Below are 23,566 nucleotides of genomic sequence, written 5' to 3'. Positions count from 1 at the left end.
GCACCCTGTGCCAGGGCCTGCCCACCCTGCCAGGGAACAATTCCTAATTCCCAAGATCCCATCCAGCCCTGCCCTCTGGCAGTGGGAGCCATTCCCTGTGTCCTGGCACTCCATCCCTTGTCCCCAGTCCCTCTCCAGCTCTCCTGGAGCTCCTTCAGGCCCTGCAAGGCCACACTGAGGTCCCCCCAAAGCTTCTCCTGTGCAGGGGAACAATCCCAGCTGTGCCAGCCTCTCCTCCCAGCAGAGCTGCTCCATCCCTCTGATCCCCCTGGTGCCTCCTCTGGATCTCTGCAGCAGCTCCAGCTCCTCCCTGGGCTGGGCCAGGCCTGGGGCAGCTCTGCAGGTGGGCTCTCACCTGAGCACAGGGGCACAATCCCCCCTGCCCTGCTGCCCACACTGCTTTGGATGCAGGTAAGAGAGGAAGGACAGAAGTGAGAGAGAATTGAAGTGATGGAGCAAAACTACAGGGTAGAAATTTGGGAGACAGCTTAGAAGAGCCAAAAAGCTTTAAAGGATTTTACTGGAGAGAAGTGCTTGAGCTGGAAACTGATAAATGTTGTGCAGAGGACAGGGGCTGGTTCACTTTATTAGAAAAAGAATCCAGGCATTAGAGGATCAAAAGCTGCCCATGCCTGGACAGTGTCACACAGTTGCAAAAAAGCCCTAAACTATGCTATCAAAATGCTTTTTGGAGTGAAGGAATTCTGATATTCCCCTTGAAGCTGGAAAAGCTTCAGCATCAGCCTTTGGCAGCACATCTGAAGGCAGAGACAGACCAAAGGAAGAGAGTCTGGAGGACAAGGAGGCAGCTGAGTGCTGGTTAGAAATCCTGACCTATAAAGACAAAAAGCCCATAGAAGGTTAAGGGAAGACATGGTAGCTATTTTCAGATGTATAAAGTTGTCTTGTGCTGGAAAGGGCAGATGCTGCTCACCATACTGGAACAGAGCAACTGGGACTGAACTGAAATGGCAGCAGTTGCAGTGAGAAAAAGCTCACTCTACTCTCCAGAAAGACTAAAAGATTGTTACTTGTTTTTATAACCTCTTCTAAAATGATCAGTGGAGTAATGCTTAGTGCTGAGCAGAGGGATGGACCAAATGAATTCTCTCTGTCCTATTTCCTTGGCTGTTATTCTAGGATAGTGATTTATACACAGGGTTTATGATGTTGTTTTCCCCATTCAAGCAGAAGTAATAAAGTAATGAAGGGATAGCAGGTGCAATAGCTCTGAAATAATTGACTGGGTAGCAAGAGCTGGCTGGTGATTCAGCAGTGGTGGAGGATTTCCCTCTGCAAAGCAGAAAAACTCAGGGCAGGAAGCAGCTCTGCCTCTATCAGCTTCATGCTCCTGCACTGACTGCTGAGGGTGAGTTGGCATGAGTCTCACTTGGTGAGCAATGATCAGAGAGAGGTGCTGGTCCCCAAGTCAGGTGAAATCCTCTCTTAGTTCGAGGGAGAACTGGATTTTTTTGGTGTGCCTCTTGGCAACTTCTGCAGAGCCTGAATGGTGTGTGGGTGTGTGTGTTAACAGCCAAAAACTGGGCAGGTCCTGAGCCTGGGTTTCCCTCTGTTTGTTACCCTTGAGCTTAACAGAACTAAGGAACCACAGAATATCCTGAGCTGGAAGGGACCCACCAGGATCCCCCAGCCCAGCCCCTGTCCCTGCCCAGCCCCCACCAACCCCACCCTGGGCATCCCTGGCAGCGCTGTCCAAAGGCTCCTGGAGCTCTGGCAGCCTCGGGGCCGTGCCCATTCCCTGGGGAGCCTGGGCAGTGCCAGCACCCTCTGGGGGAAGAACCTTTCCCTTATCTCCAGCCTGAGCTGCCCTGGCCCAGCCCCAGCCATTTCCTCAGATCCTGTCCCTGTCACAAGGAGCAAAGATTGGAGCTGCCCCCTCATGAGGAGGCTCCAGACAGTTCCTATGAGGGCTGAAAACCCCTTTATTTTAGGAATTAGTGGGAGGACTCCATCCTGCAGACTCTTTCCCAGCCATGCTGTGTTTGTAGGTGATCCAGGAGGGGTTCCAACTCTGGACTGCATTGTAAGAAAACATTACCTGGTGCGTAAAAAAAATTGTAGGACGTGGGTGGTGCTTGCCAGTGAGAACTGTGGGAAATGAGGGAAATCGTGCTCTGTTAGTCCAGGCAGTCATTCCAGTTCCTGGAGCTGAGATGTACAATCTGGAGAAGTGGAATGGCTGATCCTTGGGGGAGATCCATGTGTTTGCCTTCTGTTTTGTCTCCTGGAGAGCTGCTTTGGTCCTGGGAGAGGCAGGAGCTGATCTGCTGGCATCTTCCAAGTGACCCACCATAGTTCAGGTTATCCCAAGGGCTAAAACAGACAGGTGAATGTGGGGAGCCTGACCTCAGTTATAAATAACAGCCAAAACCCAGGTTATGTGCCCAGAAACAACAGATGCTGATTTCTAGATCCTGCTCAGTCTGCAGAAGTCAAGCTTACATAGTGTGGCTTCTCAGGAAAGCATCTCAACCTTGACTCACTCTGGATATGGCATCCTAGACATTCCCAATGGAAAGTGCTCCATGGTGCCAAACTTAATGCTTCTGTGCAGCCTGGTGCCCCCAGCTCTCCAGCACAGGCCTCAGGGTTCTCTGCCAGCCAGGGCATTTGCTCCCTGACAGCCTGTGCTCATTTCTGATGCCATTCGAAGCTCTCCAGCCTTGCAGGAGTGGATTGGAATTGATTCTTTCTATTTTCATCCCTGCCTTCAGTTCTGGAAAGTAGGACAGGGAACCAGCTCACGATTCCTGGCACCACAAAGCAGCAGAGAGGCAGCAGTGAGAGCACAAAAATCTGTGAGCAGATCACAGAGATGTTCCAGCACTGCTGCAGAGCTGGGATCACATTTCCTAGATTAGCTTTGACTCTTTTGAGCTGAGTTAGTTTTTAGAATTCTAACTTGGAATTTAGACCTGCTGGTTGCTGAGAATCTGCTTGGGAGCTGTGGGGGCTGAACTGTGAGACAACCTTTGGCGTGCTGGAAACGCGTGCTGAGAAATAGAAAGAGTTTTTCTGCATCTTTCTTTTAATTCTCTGAGTCTGCCCTTGGGCTTTAAATATATTCAGAACCTGTCATCCATCTCCAAGTGGAGTTCTGCTATCTTCATAGGAGTATTTGAGGCAGAGCCTCTCTGAAGTGGCTGGAGCCTTCCCCAGGGTTATCTGCCTTACAAAGTGAGCTCTGAAATGTGCCCTCTTTTCAAAGTGCTGCCCACAAGAACTGGGCAGGTTGTGTGTCATGGCTTAGGCTAGATGTGGCACTGGGGAGTGGGTCAGGAGAGGCTGTGCGTCTGGATTTTTCTGTATTTGTTGTCCTGGTCCATTCCAGTAAGTGTTCCTTGATTGTAAGAGGAGTGGATGTGAAAAGGAGAGCAGGAATTCAGTGGGAACACCATGGTCACTGAGCGAGGCTGGCAGGAGGGGTGATTTAATCAGCACCGGTGCCAGAATGACTTTTTTCTTCAAGACACGATTGATCCCAAGCATTAAAAGCTCAAACAGCCCCAGGATTGCAGCTTCAGTTCCTCTGTGGGCTTCAGCAGCACTTGAAAAGGTGCCAGGAATTGTTGTGAGGGAGCGTTGAGGATTTGCTTTGTCACAGGCTGATCAAACGTCAAAGTTTCAGTCAGAGACCCCTTGCTAAGCTTGCTGATTCCAGGACAAACCAGTGTTTGTCTGATCTGGGGCCATGTGAAACTTCAATAACACCCTGGTTTTATTCAAACTGAGGATCTAATTTACCTCTCCTCCTCCCTTGTCCCTTAAAAAAGGCCCTTAAGAAAGCTGGTCAAGGATAATCTCAGCTCCTGGAAAGAGCTTCCCAGAAGCTGTTCTGTGGATTTGTGTAGGTAAAAATGGCTGTTTGCACTATTTGACTGCAATTGTTCTTATTTGTAGAGCAGCAAACCCTTGGCAGGCCTATTTTTCATGGCAGCTCATCCACGGAGTCTCTGTGTGGCACAAAACCCTTTTACAGGTTTTTTACCCTTTTTAACTAAATCACACCTGGATGTGAAGCTCTGCAGTACCCTGCTGTGGAAGCACTAATAGATTCTTATTTAATATATTTAATTTCTCTCTGGTGACCTGTGTCAGGGGAGGTTTAGGTTAAAATGAGGAAAAGGTTCTTCCCCCAGAGGGTGCTGGCACTGCCCAGGCTCCCCAGGGAATGGGCACGGCCCCGAGGCTGCCAGAGCTCCAGGAGCCTTTGGACAGCGCTGCCAGGGATGCCCAGGTGGGGTTGGTGGGGGGTCTGGGCAGGGCCAGGAGTTGGATTTCATGATCCTGGTGGGTCCCTCCAGCTCAGGATATTCTCAGAGTATTCTGTGATTGCAGTTTGGGGGTGCCTGTTAGGTGACTGAAGTTTTAAAAGCTGAACTAGGAAGCATCTTATTATTAGACTTGAAGGGCACTGGAGAGTCCACAGCTCCCCTCCAAGGCTCCTGTTCCCTGCAGCATCCTGGTCTGTTGGGTCTGGATGGTGGTGGAGGATCCAAAGAGGAAAACCCCATTCAGTTTTGTAGGGCTGCACACATCCCTTGGCTGTGCAGGGCTGACACAGCCATGGCAGGTTCATTCCTTCAGCCAAGGCTGCTGTCCTGGCCCAGGCACCTGCAGGAGACAGTGAGAGGAACCTGCCAGGGCTGGGGAGGCTTCCTGGGCCTGGCCCTTGGCTTCTGTGCACAGAAGCTTTGATTTAAAATCCCAGACAGTGAAAGCTGAACCCTGGGGCAAGGTAGGGCTGAGGTGATGAATAGTTTGGGGTTTGTATGTTTTCTTCTTGCATACACTTTTGTGTGTTTCTTCTGTTGTAACTAAAAGGGATTTGTAAAACACAGGACCCTACATCAGTTATTTGTGGCTGTGAATTTGGATATTGGTGTTGATTTTGTGAAATTTCCTCCTGATTTAGAATCCCAGAATGTTTGGGTTGGAGGGGACCTTCAAGCCCATCCAGTGCCACCTCTGCCATGGCAGGAACACCTCCCAGTGTCCCAGGCTGCTCCCAGCCCTGTCCAACCTGGCCTTGGGCACTCCCAGGGATCCAGGGGCAGCCAGAGCTGCTCTGGGCACCCTGTGCCAGGGCCTGCCCACCCTGCCAGGGAAAGATTTTCCAATAGCCCATCCAGCCCTGCCCTCTGGCAGCCATTCCCTGTGTCCTGTCCCTCCAGGCCCTTATAAATAGTATTTCTCCACGTTTCTTGTAGGCCCCCTTCATGTATAGTTTTCTCTAAATCAAGAGTTCCCTATGATGGAAGAAGCTTTGTTTGGATTAGTTGTTGTCTATCAGCAGATAATTCAATTTACCAGGCCATCCCATAGTAATCACATCCCATAGTATTCACAGATGGAAATAAATGTCCACAGGAAAATATTTTCCAACTGAATTCTCATGAAAATCACTTCCAAAAGAGCTGTTTGTAAATGAACTCTTGAGTTTCACAGTTGAATAGGAACAAAAGCTTTAACCAGAACGCAGCCTTGGAGGATTAGCAGGGGTAGTTTGAAATATTTAAAGGGATTACAGGAAATACAGCACTGCAAAGTGACTGTAACCTCTTGGTGTGGGAATTCCAGTGGCTGTGGAGCAAGCAGTGCTCTGATAACACCTCAACCCCAGGATGGATGGAGCACTCAGCTCTGTGCTCCATCAGCAAGAGCAGAGCTGAGATCCTGCCTGGCCACATCCTGCTTTTGAAAAAGGAATTAATCATCCTAAAGAAAGGAAATGCAGCCCCTTGGGATGTGGTGTTTGGGCCTTGCCCTGTCACAAATGCACAGGCTGCAGGTCTGTGGAGTAATTGAACATAAATTAAGCACAGGGAAAATTAATGGTTTCCCAGAAGCTCCACTGTAGCAGGTGTAAGAACAGACTGTCACAGTAGACAGGAGATGTTTGGGGGAGCCTGAGTGGGTCTCACTGGGATGGAGTTGATCCAAAAACAGTCAGGAAGGTGAGATGTTTGTAGGTAGGTGAGGTGGTGAGTGGTGAGCTGGGTGGGGAAGGTGGAATTGTGCTGGGGGAAGTGCTCTCCAACACCATTTGAGAAACAAACTCTTTGTCCTGTTTTGCCCTGCGCAAAAATGTCTTGGGAGTTCATCTGAAAGGGGGAGTGAGTGGCAGGAGGAGGAGGAGAAATGGTCATTTCCCTTGGAAAGTGTCTCACCTGAACATCCAGCTCTGGGCCAGGGTGATGAGGTGAGAGCTGCAGTGGTGTCTGTGGGAGCTGGAGGGGTTTGGGGCTGTCGGAGAGCGGCACTGATGCACCTGGAGCCCCAAGTAGCTTTTGAAATGGAGATTTACTCAGTTTTTTAAACCTGTAAGGTCAGATTTTGTCCTTCTGGCCTGAAAACTCTTGTATAAGCTCAGGAGAGTGGGGTTTTCTGTGCCTTGGGGATATTTTTGATGGTGAACTCAGTCACCTCCCTGACCTGGGCAGACCCCACGGCTCCAGACTCACTCCATGAGCCCCTGTAGTGCCTCTTTAGGTGCTCTGTGACCTTCCTGAGTCACCTCCCAGCCTGGGCAGGGAGCAGGGGGTGGGAAGCTGTGTTCCCTGGCAGTTTGGGGAGCTCTGAGCAGACCTGTCCTGGCAGCCAAATGTCCAATCCACAGCTCTGCTGCTCGTTACTCTAATTAACTGTGATTAACTGAGCTGGCTGCACTCATTGCTACTGCTGTTCCTAATCATGAGGAAGGATTAATTCCCCTTCCTCACTGACTAAACTGAGCTCAGCTCCATCCCCAGCCGAGCTCAGCTCCATCCCCAGCACGAGGGGTCCAAAAGCTGCGTTTGCTTTACTACAGGCAATTAATGATCCTCGCCTCATTTAGGAACCTGCTGGTGGTGTTTGATCAGTCTGGGCTCTGACTCGCTGCCTTCTTGCAGATTTTTCTTCAAGCCTTAGATTGAAGCTGCCTGATCCTGTGCCAGCAGGAGGGGTGTTTGCAGGGCTGGGTGCTGAAGAGGCTGTAAAATCCAGGATGTGCCTTAGGGTGAGCACAGCAGACGCTTCCGACCAGGAAGGCTGTCTAGCCCTGGGTGATGGTGGAAATGAGATGATTCCACTTGTGCAGATGTCTGGGAAGTGTTCTGGGCTCTTCTGGCACTGTGATTGAGAGAGGCTGCTGTTCCCATGGGGAAGGGAGCAGAAGGCTCTGGGAGAAGCAGTGCCCAGGCTGTCCCTGGCTCAGGCATGCAGGGCAGTGCTGGGGGCTGCACCCCCAGAGGAGGGAAACTCGCTGTGTTCTCCAGGTCACTCCAGTTCCTGGCCTACCCCTCTGCCAATTCCCAGAGCTTTCCTTGAATTGTTAAGGTTGGAGAAGTCCCCCAAGATCATCAAGTCCGGCCATTTCCCCAGTGCCACCTTGACCACCTCTAACCATGTCCCCATGTGCCACATCCACACTTCCAGGGATGGTAACTCCACCACTGCCCTGGGCAACCTGTGCCAGTGCTTGACCTCCCTTGCAGTGAAGGCTTTCCTAATATCCAACTAAACTTCCCTGGCACATCTTGAGGCTGTTCCCTCATGTCCTGTCACTTCTTACCTGGAAGAAGAGACTCAGCCTCACCTTGAATTTCCTACAAAGTGCAGCTGAACAGGAGGGATAAGGGACTGCTGAGTCACAGCCCAGATTCTGCTCTGAGGTACCCATCCTATACCTGCCCTTTGCCTCCATCTCCTCCAGACAATTACTTGGACTAATTGTTTCCCTTCAATCTCTGTCATTCTGCTCCTAGCCCAGGGGATAATTACTGCTTGTTTGCTCCTAACCCAAGGGCTGATTCCTGCTTGTTCCCTACCCAAGCCAACCCTGTCCTCTCCCAGATCCCTTGGCTTCCTTGTTGTCTCTTAGGCTGCATTGAGCTGTGCTGCTCCTTCCCGTGCCCTGCTGCTGCGTGGGAGTGAGAATAAAGGGCCTTGGAAATCTGAAGGATGAATTTTTCCTGCTGCTTTTCAGTTCTCCCCAGCTGCCCTGAATTTGGGGAGAGCTGCTCCTGCTGCCCTGCACACTGAGGGCTGCAGGTCGATCAGGTCAGATCTGCTGTCGATGGAGGGATGTGATTTGTATTGACTTCTCCCTCAGAGGATGGACGAGTCCCTTTTAGAGGAAAACATTGCCTTTTTGTGAGAGGATATCTGGTGTATGTAATGTAAAACTCTCTGGAAATTTCAGTTCTGAGCTCGGATCCCAAATTGATGTTCCTTGGACGTTGCCATGACTGCGACAGAGTGACTCATCCCGTTCTGGGGAGCAGCTTTGCTTGTTGTACAAAGTCACCAGGGAAATAATTTTCCCTATCTATACATACCAAGGCTGTAAGGTTTGCTCCAGCAAACAAGACAAATAATATTTCCCAGTAATAGGAGCGGCCAACTGGAAAATGAGACCAATAGGTTCTATTCTTAGTTCCATCATTAACCTTGGACATATTTTGTAACTTAGCTGGAGCTCTCCTTAGCTGCCTGTAAAGCAGAAAAAGTTATAAATACAGGAGATGGTTTTAGTAAGTAATTAAAATTCTGATGCTTAAGTGCTTCAGAAGTGTAAGATGTTCACGGCACCTCCCAAAACTGCTGAAGGAAAGTCCTGCTGTGCTGCTGCAGGTTTAGGTGAATCTTATGAGCTGGGTATAGCAAATGTGCTCTGAGGACCGATTATCTCCTCTAGCAAGGGCCATCAGTCTCTCTTTTTGTGAAGAATTCCCTGTTTCCCTGAATTCTGCCCATGTCTGGGTTAGTTTTCTGTAGCCATATGCGGTGCCTTTGGGGAATCTCAGAGCCTTGGAGCTTGGTGGTGTTGAGTTGTGTGGTTGGGTGATCATCAGATTCTGTTGTATTGTGGACAAAGGGAAGCATTTTAGATCCTGTCTGAGATTCCAGGACAAGGCAGGAGGCTGGGAGCTTTCCTGCTGTCCTCCCCACATGGGTGGCAGTGGGCATGGGCACTGTGCCTGCTCCTGGGGCAAGGAAGAGGCACTTCCATGGGGTTTGTCCTGGTCACCGAGGAGATGTTGATGTGGCATCTTCACCAACTTCCAGTCATGGCTATGGGGCAGAACTGGCCCAGAGCAGCTGTGGCTGCCCCTGGATCCCTGGAAGTGTCCAAGGCCAGGCAGGACAGGGCTTGGAGCAGCCTGGGACAGTGGAGGGTGTCCCTGCTCCCTGCAGGGGTCAAAGTGGGTGGGCTGTAAAGGTTTTTTTCACCCAAGCCATGCCATGAAATCCCTGAAATAACCTTGGTAACTTTTTTCTCTGCTCCACTGCAAGTCACCCTTGTGCTGGAAGCCTCTGTTAGCCCTTCCCCCTTTTCCCAATGAGGACTTAAAACACATCAGTGCTTTATACACAGCATTTCTCAGTGCAGGGGAATTTGCTGCATTAGATTTCATTTTTTAGGCAGGATGTGTAAATGACTCAGGTGGGCATCCTGACTTGTCTTGATGCCTACCTGGCCCTTCATGTGAAAGCTGCATCCCAAAGTGACTGTTTCTGTGGAACAGGTAGTGTTTATCCAGGATCCCAGGTAATAGGGCTGCTGCTTGTTTTGCTTGTTGACCTTGCAGAACTTTTGTTGTGGCAGTTGTTTTGGGTTTTTTTCATGTCCTCCTGAGCTATTTTGACCTAGAGTTATTTGTCTGGGAGAGGATATTTAATGATTGCTCTATTAATCCTTAATGCATTTAAATAACTCTTTTCCTTATTTGGTAAAACATCTGTGTAGAGCATTCAGAATCAATGCTGCATTTTCCACGTCTGTCACTTCTTAATATTGCAAGGATTAATCTTCTGCTATCCCATTTGTCAGGAATTATTGATTGGTCATGTTGGAGAGAGGCTTGTCAGTTTGGAGATACATTTGGCTATTGGAATATTAATTTGTATTTATGTGAGTTCTGCTGGAAAAACAGCTGGGAGCACATATGTGTCTTCAAACATGAATTACCAGGCAAGCATGATTTGAGGGGGAAGGCAGTTTCTTAGGTAGTTTGTTTTGATTCTGCAGGTGTTTAGGGGGTATATTTATTCCCCTTTTTTTTCCCCCAAATATTTTAAATTGGCTGCTGTAAACCATTCACCAGGACTGGGGAAGGGTCTTGGACCTTTTTGAGCCTTTAGCACCTACAAAAGGTGCAGCACCCACTGAGCAGTGAGAGCGTTTAGAGGGGCAGGTGCACTGCAGAGAGAAATGAGGAGAGCTGGAAATGCAATTTGACATGTTTGCCCAATTAATCTTTTTTTTTTCTCCAAAGCAAGTTAAATCCTGCCTGTTCTGGGGTTGCTTTGTTTTCTTGTTTTTCCAAATTAAAGTAAAACAAGGTAGGAGAAACCAAGACAAATGACCAATCACCACACATTACAGCCAGGAAAGAAGCTGCAGCTGCAAACCCTTGACTCTGTGTGGCTCAACTTGAGGGAACATCTTAAAAAGTTTGGAAGTCTCCATGTGGATGCTCTACTTTCAGTACATTCTGCCTGAATGTTTCTTTTTTTCTCCCTTTCTCTCCCAGGTTGTGACCAGACTTATTCACTTGCTGGGCGAAAAGATCCTTGGCAGTCTGCAGCAGGGAGGTGAGACTCATTCCTGGACTATTCCCATTGATGCTGGGGCTTCCTTGGAGCCAGACTTGCATCCTTAAATTTGGAAACAGGCAGTGCATGCTTGGAAAGGAAATGCATTGCTAAATTTCAGCCTGAGGAAGAGAAGGCTCCAGGGAGAACTTAGAGCCCCTTCCAGGGCTCCAGGTTCTTAAAGGGCCAGCTCTTAAGGCACTCCAGGAGAGCTGGAGAGGGACTGGGGACAAGGGATGGAGGGACAGGAGCCAGGGAATGGCTCCCACTGCCAGAGGGCAGGGCTGGATGGGATCTTGGGAATTAGGAATTGTTCCCTGGCAGGGTGGGCAGGCCCTGGCACAGGGTGCCCAGAGCAGCTGTGGCTGCCCCTGGATCCCTGGCAGTGTCCCAGGCCAGGCTGGACAGGGCTGGGAGCAGCCTGGGACAGTGGGAGGTGTTCCTGCCATGGCAGGGGTGGCACTGGGTGGGCTTTAAGGGCCCTTCCAGCCCAAACCAGTCTGGGATTCTGTGGTCTGTTAGAGCTGCAGGTGCACGTGGATGGTGATTTCATTGTATCTGTGTACACATGATGGTTTTGTCAGAGCATGTCTAACTGGGTGTGGGAATGAAATGATTTGCAATTGAGATACAGAATTGTTGCTGCCTGTGTGCAGTGAAATTTCCCTGGAATTTCTTGCAAGAGCAATGTGAAGGGAGCATTGGAAATAGCAGCTGTAATGGGCTGGAGTCAGAGCACAGTGCTGAGCAGCAGCAGCACAGACTGATTTCAAATGCCTGGATTTGCAGTATTTTAATGAATTGTCTGGGAGGAAATGGCCTGCCATGGGTTGCTTCTGCAGCTTTGAGTTTGTGGCAGCACCAACACAAAGTCTTTTTACTGACTGAAGGGAGTAGGAGGGAATTCTCCCAATTTCCTTGAGCAGCATTTGAAAGCAAACAGATGCCCCTTAACTGCTGGGGGTGTTGTGGGGCTCTTTGATGCTGAGGATTGTTTGGGTTTTGTTTGGTTGGGGGGTTTTAATTCCTTCAGTTGCTGATTTTGCCAAATTCCAAGGAGACTGGAAATGAAAGTCACCCACTTTCCTGTTTCACAGCAGTCTGGGGAAGGGAATCTGCTCTTTCTTCACCTGCTCAGCTCTCTGGGCACAACCAGTTGTGCACAAATGCCTGGTGATAATTGTACTTAAACTTCTGTGCCTGCTGAAATGCCTCTGTGGCCCAGGGCAGAGGCTGCACTGCCTGGGAAACAGGGCAAAATGGGGGAAACAGAATGTGGGAGGAAAATTAGTAAGAGGAACAGGAGTTGAATCAGAGAATCGCCACTGAAGTTCTGAGGAGAGAAGGGCCTGTGGAGATGAAGGGGTTGAGCTGTGATGTGGAACCTGTTTGAACCCACAGATAGCTTCTTGAAGATCACCAGAAGCTTGGGGAAAACTATTTAATGTTCTGTGCAGAGCTGTTTTAGAAGATTTGAAATGAATAGCTCAATTGCTGAATATATTTAAAAAAAAAAAAAGTTTATCTGATATTTCTTTGTGTCCTGCAGTGGTCTGTCACTCTGGCATTGAGCTTTTGAATGGGTTTGCACAGGGGATATCAAGTGTTTCCACATGCTCAGCTCAAGAATTCATCTTGATGGTACATCTTAGGCCTTTGCTGGGTGAAATGAGATAAGCAGGATGTGAAATCCCAACTTAAATTCAAAATTTTTTTGTGTTCTCAGAGCTGAGTTGACAGGCATTAGAAGCAGAGTGAGATTTTCTGAGAAGGCTCAGCTAAAAAGAGTATCAGAACAAGAACAGTTTGTAGAACATTGACCTTTACCAGCTCTAAGCTGTCTGGGAAGATCTTGATCTTCCTCACATGCATTGCAGATTTCTCTCAAAATCTGCTTTTCCTCTGCCCTTATTCACCAAATTATATTAAAGATAGTTCTAAGGTACTTTGCAGCTACTTCAGAGGTTCTATATTTTAACACTCCTAAGCCCATATCTGTAAAACTCTGCATCTTGCAGAGAAGGGAGAACAGGTAGAGGTGCACATTTTCTATTGGAGCTTTGTTGAAAACAGCTAGTTCCTTCCTTGCTTAGGATACCATAAGAAAAGGATTGTTAAGTTTTGGAAAATTTTGGAATATTTTAATACTGACAACAGGTTTGGAGGTTTTGTTAGTTAAGCTAATTCCTCTTGTGGAATCAGTTCCAAAGTTGTGGTAAAGGGATTTTAAGTGCCTTTTTATCTTTGTCTTCCTGGGTCATGTAGATCCATGTTTCATTTAACATATTCCTGGCATATTTTTAAATTGCCTGACTTCAACCCACACATGCTGTACCAGCAACCAAAAATGATGGAAACTGATCTCCATCCTCTTAAAATGAAATATGTGGGAACTCTGCTCTCACATGCTGTGGAGGTTTGTGTTCCATTTCTGTGACATTGAGCAGCTTGGTGACACAGTGACACTTTTCCTCCTGCCTGCAGGTGACATTCCACGTTTCGCAGCCTGGCTGACTGATGGCAGGTGTTTTCTCTGTGAACAGGTCATCCTCTGGGACTGCACAGCTCCAGCAGCAAGTGGGATGCAGGGAATCCTGCCAGCAACCTGTCCACGGTGGCGATCATGCCGGTGTCCGAGGAGGTGCCGCTGACGGCCTTCACCCTGGAGCTCAAGCACGCCCTCAGTGCTGTGGGTGAGTGTTCATGGTGGCACCACAGCAAACAAACCCTGCTGGCCACCTCAGAGTGCCATGGGGGGTCACAGGGGCAGAGGAAGGAGCCAGTGGTGCATGAGCTCTTGAAGCTTCTGAAGTCTGAATTTATGTGCAGCTTGTGGTGGAGCCTTGTTACAGTGAGAGCTGCTGGCACCTCTCACAGGGGGTCCATGCTGTGTTAGGGGGTAGCAGTACCTGGGGATGGTCACAGGGCTGGGGAGGAGGTTTTGGAGAGAATCCTGTGGCTTTATAACAAAGGAGGGAGAGGGAGTTTTTATATGGCCAGGTCCCCACAGGACGGTGGGGAATGGTTATAAACTCAGGGCAGGATTAGGTCAGATGAGGGAGAAATTCTTGTGAGGGTGGGGAGGCCCTGGCACAGGTTGCCCAGAGAAGCTGGGACTGCCCCATCCCTGGAAGTGTCCAAGGCCAGGCTGGAACATCCTGGGACAGTGGAAGGTGTCCATGGACAGGTAATCTTTAAAGTAATTTCCAACCTAAACCATTGTGTGATTCTGCAGCAGTGATCAGGATCAGCCTTTTCCATGCTTCTTGCTTCTCTATTCCCACCCTTAATTTGCATTTAATTATAGTGGAAAACTTTTGTCTTAATGACTTGGAAATACTCACCAGCCTCTCTGCCCTTGTCTTGGCTGCCCTCAGCTGCCCACAGTCACTCCTGGAGACACATCCCACACCAGGGCACTGTTCCCATGGCACCTGAGGGTCTGGTTCTGTCCAGCTCGTGGGTGAGAGTGTTCCAGGCCTCCTCAGCTGAAAAGCTTCATCCAGCAAAGGGTTTCTTAGCAGTTTTCTTGCATTGTGGTTGTACATGAGTGGTAAGGATAAGACTTGGTGGAAGAGGCTCGTGGAGGAGATCCAGATTGGCACTGGAAATCCGAAGTTTAGTCTGAAACCATTGTCCTATTTGTTGCCAGCTTGTTTGTCTGTCTCATGCCCACAAAACCATGTGTTCAGCTCATGTCTGAGTCATTAATTGCTTTATCCATGGGTGAAGTTGCTTATGCACATTCCAGTTCCTCACAAAACTCGTGTATTTAACTCAGAATTCATTTTGTGTTCATTAGGGTGTTTGACATTTCCTGAACATCCTCTTTTCATCCTCAAATGCTGTTACAGATCTCTTGAGTGAATCTCCTGTAGTCCTTTGAGAAATTATTAGTCTGCTCTCTCATGGCTTATTTAAAAGTACAGGTTATGTGGTGCTTGAGGTGGAACCACTTACATTTATTGGTAATTTTCTTTCTGACTTGTAGTGTCTGGAGCTAACACTCCTGTTTGTGCTTAAAAATCTTCAGGGTGAACAGGCAGAGGAAGAAGCCAGTGGTGCATGAGCTCTTTAACCTTCTGAAGTCTGAATTTATGTGCAACTTTTGGTGGAGACTTGTTACAGTGAGAACTAACTTGTGGGTGTTTGAGGATTCCTCTTATTTTGGAGATGGCAGAAAAATGTTACATCCATAATGAAGCTGTATTGCTAATGGGGACTCCTTAGGGATCACTGCCAGCTTGTTTTGATGTGTGACAACACTAAGAGCTTGTAAATAAAACAAACAGAAACTTAAGTAGGTAGATGGACTGTTGAGAATTAAAACACCCATTTGGGCTGAAAGCAGCAGGCAGGTGCCCAAGGGGGTTTGGGGGGGCACTCGGCCTTTCCTCCTTCTCCCTTTTCCCTTCCTCCCCTGTGCCGTGCACTGCTTGGTAGCTCGAGATGGTTCTGTACACCCTTGGCACCTGAAGTTGTTGCCAAAAGGGAGCAGACGGCTGCAGTGGGAAGAGGAAAGTGTTGTGGGCAAACACAGGAGCCATCTGGTCCCAAGCACCGCTGGCACAGGAGCGCCCGGGCCTCGCACCAGGCCCCGCACCAGGCCCGGAGCCCCTCAGGCACTGCAGAGCTCTGCAGGGCCGGCCTGGCCTGGCTGGGGACAGCCTGCAGGGTTTCTTTCTTTATTTAGCAGAAGCAATGTTTTCTTTTTTTCCTCTTTTTTTTTTTTTTTTTTTTTTAACTTGTAGCTTTTGTGTTTCCTCCTCTGCCCTCTGGCTCAGGGTTTTTTGGGTGTTCCTCACCAAGTGCTGGGAGCCATGTGCAGGCGTTGCTTGGTTTCTTGACTTTCAGGGATGGAGATGGGTTTTGGAATGATTTTTTTTTTCCTTCTGACTTCCTGCAACAGAAAGTGAACTGAGTAGTGGAGTAAAATTTTAGTTTGTTTTCAGGTTGTTTTCTTATTCACCTGCACATTTGGCACGAGGGGAGCTGTTGCCCAGAGCAGCTGTGGCTGCCCCTGGATCCCTGGCAGTGCCCAAGGCCAGGCTGGACAGGGCTGGGAGCAGCCTGGGACAGTGGGAGGTGTCCCTGCCATGGCAGGGGTGGGATGGGATGAGTTTTAAGGTCCTTTCCAGCCCAAATCATTCCATGATTCCATGTGGAAAGGTTTGCACTGGGGCCTTGCTGAGCAGCTGCTGCCACCTGAGCCCTTCCCTGAGCTCCCAGCTGGGCTCACCTGGGGTTTGGGTGTGAGCTGGGATCAGACCCGCCCTGGCTTTATGGAAATGAGAGCTGTTAATGTGCTTGACAAGGCTTAATTGAAAATCTTCTCTGAAAGGAACTCTCAGTTTGGAAAATTGCTTTGAACATTTGCTGCTCTTCACGTTTTTTTGGGGGTTTATTTTTGTTGGGTTTTTTTTCTTTTTTCCTTGAACCAACCTTTGTTCTAATTGCAAGTTAAATGGCAGCATCTGATTACAATACTTGACTTAACATTTAATCCATACTTAACATTTGATCTGTATAATTTCATTGCTCTGGGCTTCAAATCTGTTCCAGAGCAGTGGAGAGCAGCCTTAATATGTGGGGAGAACAGCTGGTTTTAGCTTTCTTCTGCAACTTAATATATTTATTGCAGAAAATTCCTTCCCCTTCCTGTTAATATGAACTTAGCAGGATATTGCAGTGATGCTTTGAATTCCCCTGCTGCAGGTTGGAGAGGAGGATAGAAGGAATGAGGAGGATGCAGGGAGGAGCACTGAGACCTTTGCAAGAATCATCAGCTGCTGCAGCTCTGGGAAGGAGCCTGGCCTCGGGATGCAGGCTGACCCCAGTTCTGCTGCGAATGCAGGCTGGGTTTTAACACAATATAACACTTAAGAAGTGGCTTTCTTTTTCCTGGAATTGGCATGAGAAGGCTGTGGGCAGTGCTTGGAGTTGGAGTTGGTTCCAGGTGAATTTATTCAACAGGATTTTGGGGCTTGTTTTGGTAATTTTTAGCTGCTTCTGTATTATTAAAAGGATATAAAATTAATGATAACTAGAAAATACTAGTTTGATAGTGAATATTTACTGTCCACAAAAACTGAAAAAGTACTCAGAGTCTTTCTTCCCCCAGAAAAAACAAAAATCCACTTTTGCCTGTAATGAGACATGACTAAGTGGTTTCATTGCTTAATTCTTTTTTGTGGGTTTAATTAAATTTATTTTCAAATTTCTTTTTTTTTTTTTCCTTTAAGTTTTGATTTGTAATGGGAGCAGCTCAGGTGAGCAGCCTGCTCTCCCTCAGGGGTGCATTCTGCACACAGGGAGCACCAGCATGTGGGACCACCTACAGCTTTCCCCAGACCATTTGTGCTGGTTCCTTTGACATTTGGCGTTTCTGTGATTTATGATAATTCACATATTGTTTCTAGACAGTGGGATTGTGTCCCAGTTAAATGCTAAGGGATGTTTGTGCTTCCATGGAGCTTCCAGTCACAGAATGGTCCAGGTTGGAAGGGTCCTTAAAGCCCATCCAGTGCCACCCCTGCCATGGCAGGGACACCTCCCACTGTCCCAGGCTGCTCTCAGCCCCATCCAGCCTGGCCTTGGGCACTGCCAGGGATCCAGGGGCAGCCCCAGCTGCTCTGGGCACCCTGTGCCAGGGCCTGCCCACCCTGCCAGGGAACAATTCCTAATTCCCAAGATCCCATCCAGCCCTGCCCTCTGGCAGTGGGAGCCATTCCCTGTGTCCTGGCACTCCAGGCCCTTGGACAGTCTCTCTCCACCTTTCCTGTATCTTCAGGCCCTGCAAGGCCACACTGAGGTCCCCCCAAAGCTTCTCCTGTGCAGGTGAACAATCCCAGCTGTGCCAGCCTCTCCTCCCAGCAGAGCTGCTCCGTCCCTCTGATCCCCCTGGTGCCTTCTCTGGATCTCTGCAGCAGCTCCAGCTCCTCCTTGTGCTGGGCCAGGCCTGGGGCAGCTCTGCTGCTGCCACAAGCTGTGAGATGAAAGTTGTATTTGGGACCTGGCAGCAGCAGCTGGACCTGCCTTCACCTTGAGACAGAGATACAGTGAAAAATGCTCTAGGCTCTGTGGGCTCAGCAGGTCCTGCAGGGCACAGAGACCCCCAGGTCCTGCAGGGCACTGTGACCCTGGGGCTGCAGCCCTGCTGTCCCCTGGCTCCAGTGTGCCAGCCCTTCCTCTGCATCTGGGGCTCTGGGTCTCCAAGAAAGCATTCTGTGCAATATCCAACTTGCAGAAAGCAGGAGCAGAATTTTCTAGCTCTGGAGTGCCAGGAAAGGGGGCAGGTTTTGCTGCTGATGAATTCTGGTCAGTGTTGATGATGTCTATTTTTATTATTAATTCTTTTCCTCTTAATCTTGGTAGAGCTGAGAGCATCTTTTGATAAGAAGTTCTTCTGCAGTATTCAGATTTTTGAAAAGTATTTGCCTGTTTTTTTGTTCCTTTCCTGAGACCAGCTAAAAGACACCACATGGCTGTGCAAATTCTGGTTCTATGTGGGAGCCCTCTGATCTCATAGAATTTCAAACTGAAGTAGGGAGGGATTCAAATCCAACATATGTGTCTCTCTCATTCCTTTCTGCCCTTTAAATTTTCCTTCTTTTCAGTTCTAAAAATGTATAATGTATTGGACAGCTCACTGAAAAATCTTTGCTAATAATTTATTGGAGTTTTTAATTACAGTTCTGCCTGTCTTTACACACAGATTAGATTTAAATGTGAAGTGTTCACTGTGGTGCCTGAACCCTGGCACCACTTAGTATTTTTTTGCTGGACAAGATCCTCTGACATCCAACTCATTTATCAGTTATGTGACTTAGCCACATAATTTTGAAGACTTTTATTAGGCCAAAAGTAAATTTTCTTTTAATGGAGTCCAAGCAAGTAAATTTGCTCTGCTGATACTTTTCCACAGTGTGTATTGTACTGGCCTTGTCTTCTGATGTGGGTGTGTTTTTCAGGTGAGGTCGATTTGAAACCATTTCTGAGCCTCAGAAATCACTCTCTGCCCTCTGGGCCACTCATTTCTCGAGGCAAATCTTGGACCATGTTTTATTAGACTTAGAACTAGGACACCTGTACTCCTGCTTCTGCATACCTTGGTGTTTTGTGGAAAAAAAAATTACTAAAGTGAGTCTCTTGCTCACTGGCCAGAAAGGGAGGTTTTATGTCTTGTGTGATGTTTTTTCCCCCCTCTCTGGGGCAGGAGGAGGTTGGAAGCTTTGCTGCAGCCCTTCTCTTCAGTGCCCTTGTTTGTTACCAGAGAAAATGAGCCAGACCTCTGGCATCTGCCAGCTTTTCCTTCTCTTCCCTCCTGTTTCATGGAATTCTTAGTTTTGTACTGAAAAACAGATGGCCCTGGAGTACAGCTTTAGATGCTCCAGGAGGTTTTCCCAGAAACCACAATCCCTGGGCCTGGGGTGAGGCCACTGCCTGCAGTTCTCTCATGTGAAGCACGGAAAACCTGGGCTTCAGGATCCCTGTGAGCTCTTGGCTGACAGAAAAATCCCCCAGGCTACTGAAAGTCACCACCTCAGGCTTGAGAAATCCAAAAGGCTGAGAAAGCTGTGGATAGCTGGAGGCTCAGGGAATGGCACTCAGTTTTTCTTGCTCTGATACTCCTCCCCAGCAATCTGCTGCTGGCTGCTGTCAGAGACACACAGAGGGCTTGGAGGAATATTTCATGTTACCTCACATCACCTCTCCTGTTCTTCACTTTGAGCTGTTCTGATCCCATTAATAGAACACTGAGGGGTGCAGGGATGTGTCCCTGATGCCAGCTCCAGCTGGAAGCTGCCCATGGGGCTGGTGCCAAGTTTGGAGAGGGGGTGCTTAGAGGTGTGTGACTGTGACAAAGCCCTTTAAGGATGCAAACACATTGGGCTGCTCACTCCTGCCTGCAGGTGTGGCTGTTGAAGGACTGTGGATTTGAATCATCACAGAATCATGGAATGGTTTAGGTTGGAAGGGACCTTAAAGCCCATCTCATCCCACCTGCTGCCATGGGCAGGGGCACCTTCCACTATCCCAGCTTGTCCCAAGCCCTGTCCAACCTGGCCTTGAACCTCCAGAATGGGAATGATATTTTTTCATTACTTGGTTGCTCGCAGTAGTTTAGTTGAGATAACACTTTGTTGGTTCTGTTTTCTGAGCTCACATATGTTGGTGTTCTTGGTCGCATTAATGGAGGGGTTTTAATGGCTGATTAATTGGGAGCCTGCTAGAAACTGGGAGTGCAGAGCAGATGGTTGGTATTTCTGAGACAAAACAAGTTGGTTCTGTTGGAAGCATCACTGTGTTCTGTGCTGGGATGAGTGAAGGTCTGGAAATCTTTGTCCCGTGTCCCTGGCACGTGGAGGGATGGGGTGCTGGGCAGGCTCCTCCTGAGCTGGCACAGCCGGGGTCTGTCTGGGCACCCTTGTTTGTGTCCTGTTCTGTGAACTGCTGCTTTCCCACATCAGAAGTGAGGCCTGGATATGATTTTTAAGTCTCTCCAAGGCTTGTTCTGATGTTGTCCACAGCCAAGGTACCTCTGGCTGAAGGAGCACAAAGATCCACCCTGCAAACTCTGCCTCTCCCCTTGGATGAAAGCTGTTCTGGCTGCAGGTCACTGGCTTTGATGATGTCCCTGGGTTTAGTGGTGTCCCCCTGGAGGCTGGGCCCCAGAGCTTCACTGGGGACTGATGCTGCTGGATATCAGTGCCCGGGGCAGGGGACTAACAGGCAGAGGTGTCCACGCTGTTCCCTTGGTGTTGGCTCTCTTATTTAGCATTTTTATTGCATTCCTCAGCTCACTTGGCATTCCAGGCTGTTTGCCTTTGCCTGCTAAACTTCCACTGCTGCCAGAAAGCTTTGTAATCCACATGTCCTGGAATACAATTTTAATCCACCTGTCTTTTCTCTTTAACTGAGAACTCTGACACGTTAATGAACATTGATGATCACTCTGCTGCTGAACGCTTGCAAATTGCCCTGCACTCTGTCCCTTGCAGTTCTGTCCTGTGCAGTGCCATCAGTATTCCCTCTGGGAGACCTCTCTTATCCCCTTGTGCCATTTCAAAGCTATACCAACGCTGACACCAGGTGAACAGTGAGTCAGATGAAAGAATCTGTCAGTGTTAAAGATGTGGTGATAACCCCCTCCCCCAGCACTGGGGCTGTTCCCTGCTGCGGGATGGCTCAAGGAGCTGCAGATGGAGGAGGGAAGGGCAGGCTAAGCCCAGGTGTGCTCTGGGAGTGCTGCTCATTCCCTCTGCTTGGGACTTGTTGCTTTCATGGGAACCAGCTTCCAGAACTTTTATTGGAGGAGGGGGAAGTCAGATTCTATTCTTGAGTCATCCTCCTCTCTCTGCTTTCTCACCAGCTTTATCTTTTGGGCTCTGGTTGTGGGATATTTTTGTCCATTTCTCTTTGCTCTTCTTTGATAATCAGTGTAGCAAAGAGCAAATGTTATTTGGGTATTGGAAAGTACAAGATGGAAAATGGCACCTGGGAACTTCTATGAGTCTAAGAGTAAAGTTAATTAAATCAGAGTGAAGCCTTGGCAGCATGACTTGAGCACTGAGGGGGGATGTCTTGGTTTGAAAAGCCAGGTGTGTGCTAAGGAAGGCAGGAGCCTTCCCTAAAATGGAAAATGTAAACCCATTCCCCCTGAATTATTATAATTTTGATATTAAGGGGCTCTCAGGCAAAGATATGGGAATAGGAATAACAGTTCTTTACTAGAGAAATTAAAATAAAAATGCAGTAATACAAAACAACAAAAAAAAATCTGCTGACAGGGTCAGAACATGCCCTGCCCCACTGTGTGTCAGGGTGGTGGCACAGTCCCATCCCAGGGTGGCTCAGGGTGGTGGCACAGTCCCATCCCAGGGGGGCTCAGCCCTCCTGCAGTGCCAGCTGTGGTTCTGCTGGAGCAGGGATCCTGCACAAGGGGGGAGTTTTCCTCTGCAGCTCCAGGGCTGCTGGAGATGGGCCTGCTCTCCCTCTGGGAATGCAGGGCAGGAGAAAGCTGCTCCTCTGGGAATGCAGTGGGCAAAGGCTGCTGGGCTGTTCCCAGGTCAGATTGGATCCAGGTAGGAATGCTTGGCTCCTCCCCTGGGTGGAGCATCTCCCCATGGGATGATGGAATTTGATCAGCCCTGCAGGGACACTCCCTGGCCATGGACAGAAGAGATCTCCTGGAGGGAGGATGGGCTGTGGGAGAGATAAAGAAAACTGCCTGATGAACAGAGGATCACTGTCCCAGCTCTGAGAGATGGGAATTGAATGCCCACCCCCAGCCACATCTTGCATTTGTAACCTAGGACAGGGGAGATGAGTTGGCCCTGAAGGTCAGGACACCCAGTTCCAGATCTGTACTTGGGGGTTTTGCTTTTTGAACACAGAGGTGTGAATTTGTGACCTTCTCCCATCTTGGTTGTTCACAGTTCCTTGAGTTTTACTGAATGCATTATAACCTTGCCTTGAGACTCCTCACATAATGAAGTGTTTTGTTGTTTAGTACATAAATTTCAGTTCTGTTGTTAATGAAACAGTGAGGGATTGCCCAATGAAAACATGAATACAAAGTGACTGCTCTGTCATGTTTTGTAAATGTGAATTTCTCTCTCAGTAAGAGACAGGTAATATTTTCTCTAGGTGTGCAGTTATTCGCTTAAGTTTTCTTTTCTTTGCATTTTTTAAATTTAGCTGCAGTCACCCTGCAACTTCTACCACAGATGGCACAAATTGCTGCTGCAGTAGAATTGCTAATAAGAAAATTAAACTAAAGTGCCTGCAAGAAGCTTTGCGTGCACCAAAATTCAGCTCAGATCTAAGGTTGTTGCCAGATGTGTCTGTGTCTCTAGTGGAGTCTGACTATGCCCTTCAGATTTGGGAATGTTTTTGGGGTTCCTGTTGGCACATTGAATAAGGAGTAGTAATGCTGCAGAGAGCTTGAGGATCCACCTGGGGAATTGGTTCAATGCAGGATGAACAAGTTCTGTGTTTTGGAAGGTGGGGGGAACAGCTTTTTTTCTTTGGAAGCAGGATCCTGGCCTTCCTGTGGCTGTAAAGGTCTGTGCTCTTCTGAATGCTGAGGTGGTGAAGATGCAGCTGCAATAGGAGCTGTCACCAGAGCCAGGTTGGACAAGTCTTGGAGCAGCCTGGTCCTCAGGAAGGTGTCCTGCCCATGGAATGGGATGAGCTTTAAGGTCCCTTCCAAGTCAAACCATTCCATGGTTCTGTGATCCTACGTGACCCTGAGGAATGGGATAACAGCTTGCAGGTTGTGACTAATGCAGTAACAGAGCTCTGGGAATAGGGAGAATTGGAAGATGTATTCCTAGAAAAGTGTGAAAATTTTTGTGAAGACTTTGTGCCAGCTCTGATCAATGCACTGATCCATCACTACCTTCAAAGCAAACTTTTGGAATTGAGTTCTTGGAATCAGAGAATGGTTTGGGTTGGAAGGGACCTTAAAATCCATCCCATTCCACCCCCTGCCATGGGAAGGGACACCTTCTACTATGCCAGGCTGCTCCAAGCCCTGTCCAGTCTGGTCTTGGACACTTCCAGGAATGGGGCAGCCACAGCTTCTCTGGGCAGTTTTCTCCAGGAGCTCAAATTGAGGTGTTCACAGGTCAGTTTCTTTGTTCCCCAGGTCCTGCCCTGCTGCTCACCAGTGACAACATCAAACAGCGCCTGGGCTCTGCTGCTCTCGACAGGTACCTGCCCTCATCACTGCTCAGGGAAATGCAGAGACACTGAGCCTTTCTTATAAATACACAGAGTCTGGGAACAAAACCCTGTCTTCTAACATACACTGAGCCTTCTGCTCCTGGTGTTGGAGACAATAATGTTTCAGGAGTATTTGTGCAGGTGTGGGTGGGTTTTTCCCACAGTTACTTTCTCGCTTGTGAAGTTGGAAAAGCTGAATTTCTCTTGAGTGTGTTCCTGCTTAGGGATGCTGTGG

General features: G+C 48.5%; 1 protein-coding gene across 2 annotated transcripts in view; it reads left to right on the top strand.

Moving 5' to 3' along the window:
• Nucleotides 1-23,566, top strand: part of PNPLA7 (patatin like phospholipase domain containing 7) — a 133,199-nt gene that overhangs the window by 59,631 nt on the left and 50,002 nt on the right. For both annotated transcript variants that reach the window (XM_059865061.1, XM_059865060.1), the window contains exons 21-23: nucleotides 10,542-10,602; nucleotides 13,146-13,295; nucleotides 23,255-23,318. In XM_059865061.1, the coding sequence (XP_059721044.1) occupies nucleotides 10,542-10,602; nucleotides 13,146-13,295; nucleotides 23,255-23,318 (275 nt within the window). The remainder of the gene's footprint in view (nucleotides 1-10,541; nucleotides 10,603-13,145; nucleotides 13,296-23,254; nucleotides 23,319-23,566) is intronic.

Source organism: Haemorhous mexicanus, chromosome 21 (genome assembly GCF_027477595.1).
Source record: "Haemorhous mexicanus isolate bHaeMex1 chromosome 21, bHaeMex1.pri, whole genome shotgun sequence".
NCBI lineage: Eukaryota > Metazoa > Chordata > Aves > Passeriformes > Fringillidae > Haemorhous > Haemorhous mexicanus.
Note: the sequence above shows the minus strand (reverse complement) of the source record. Positions and strands in the feature narration are given on the sequence as shown.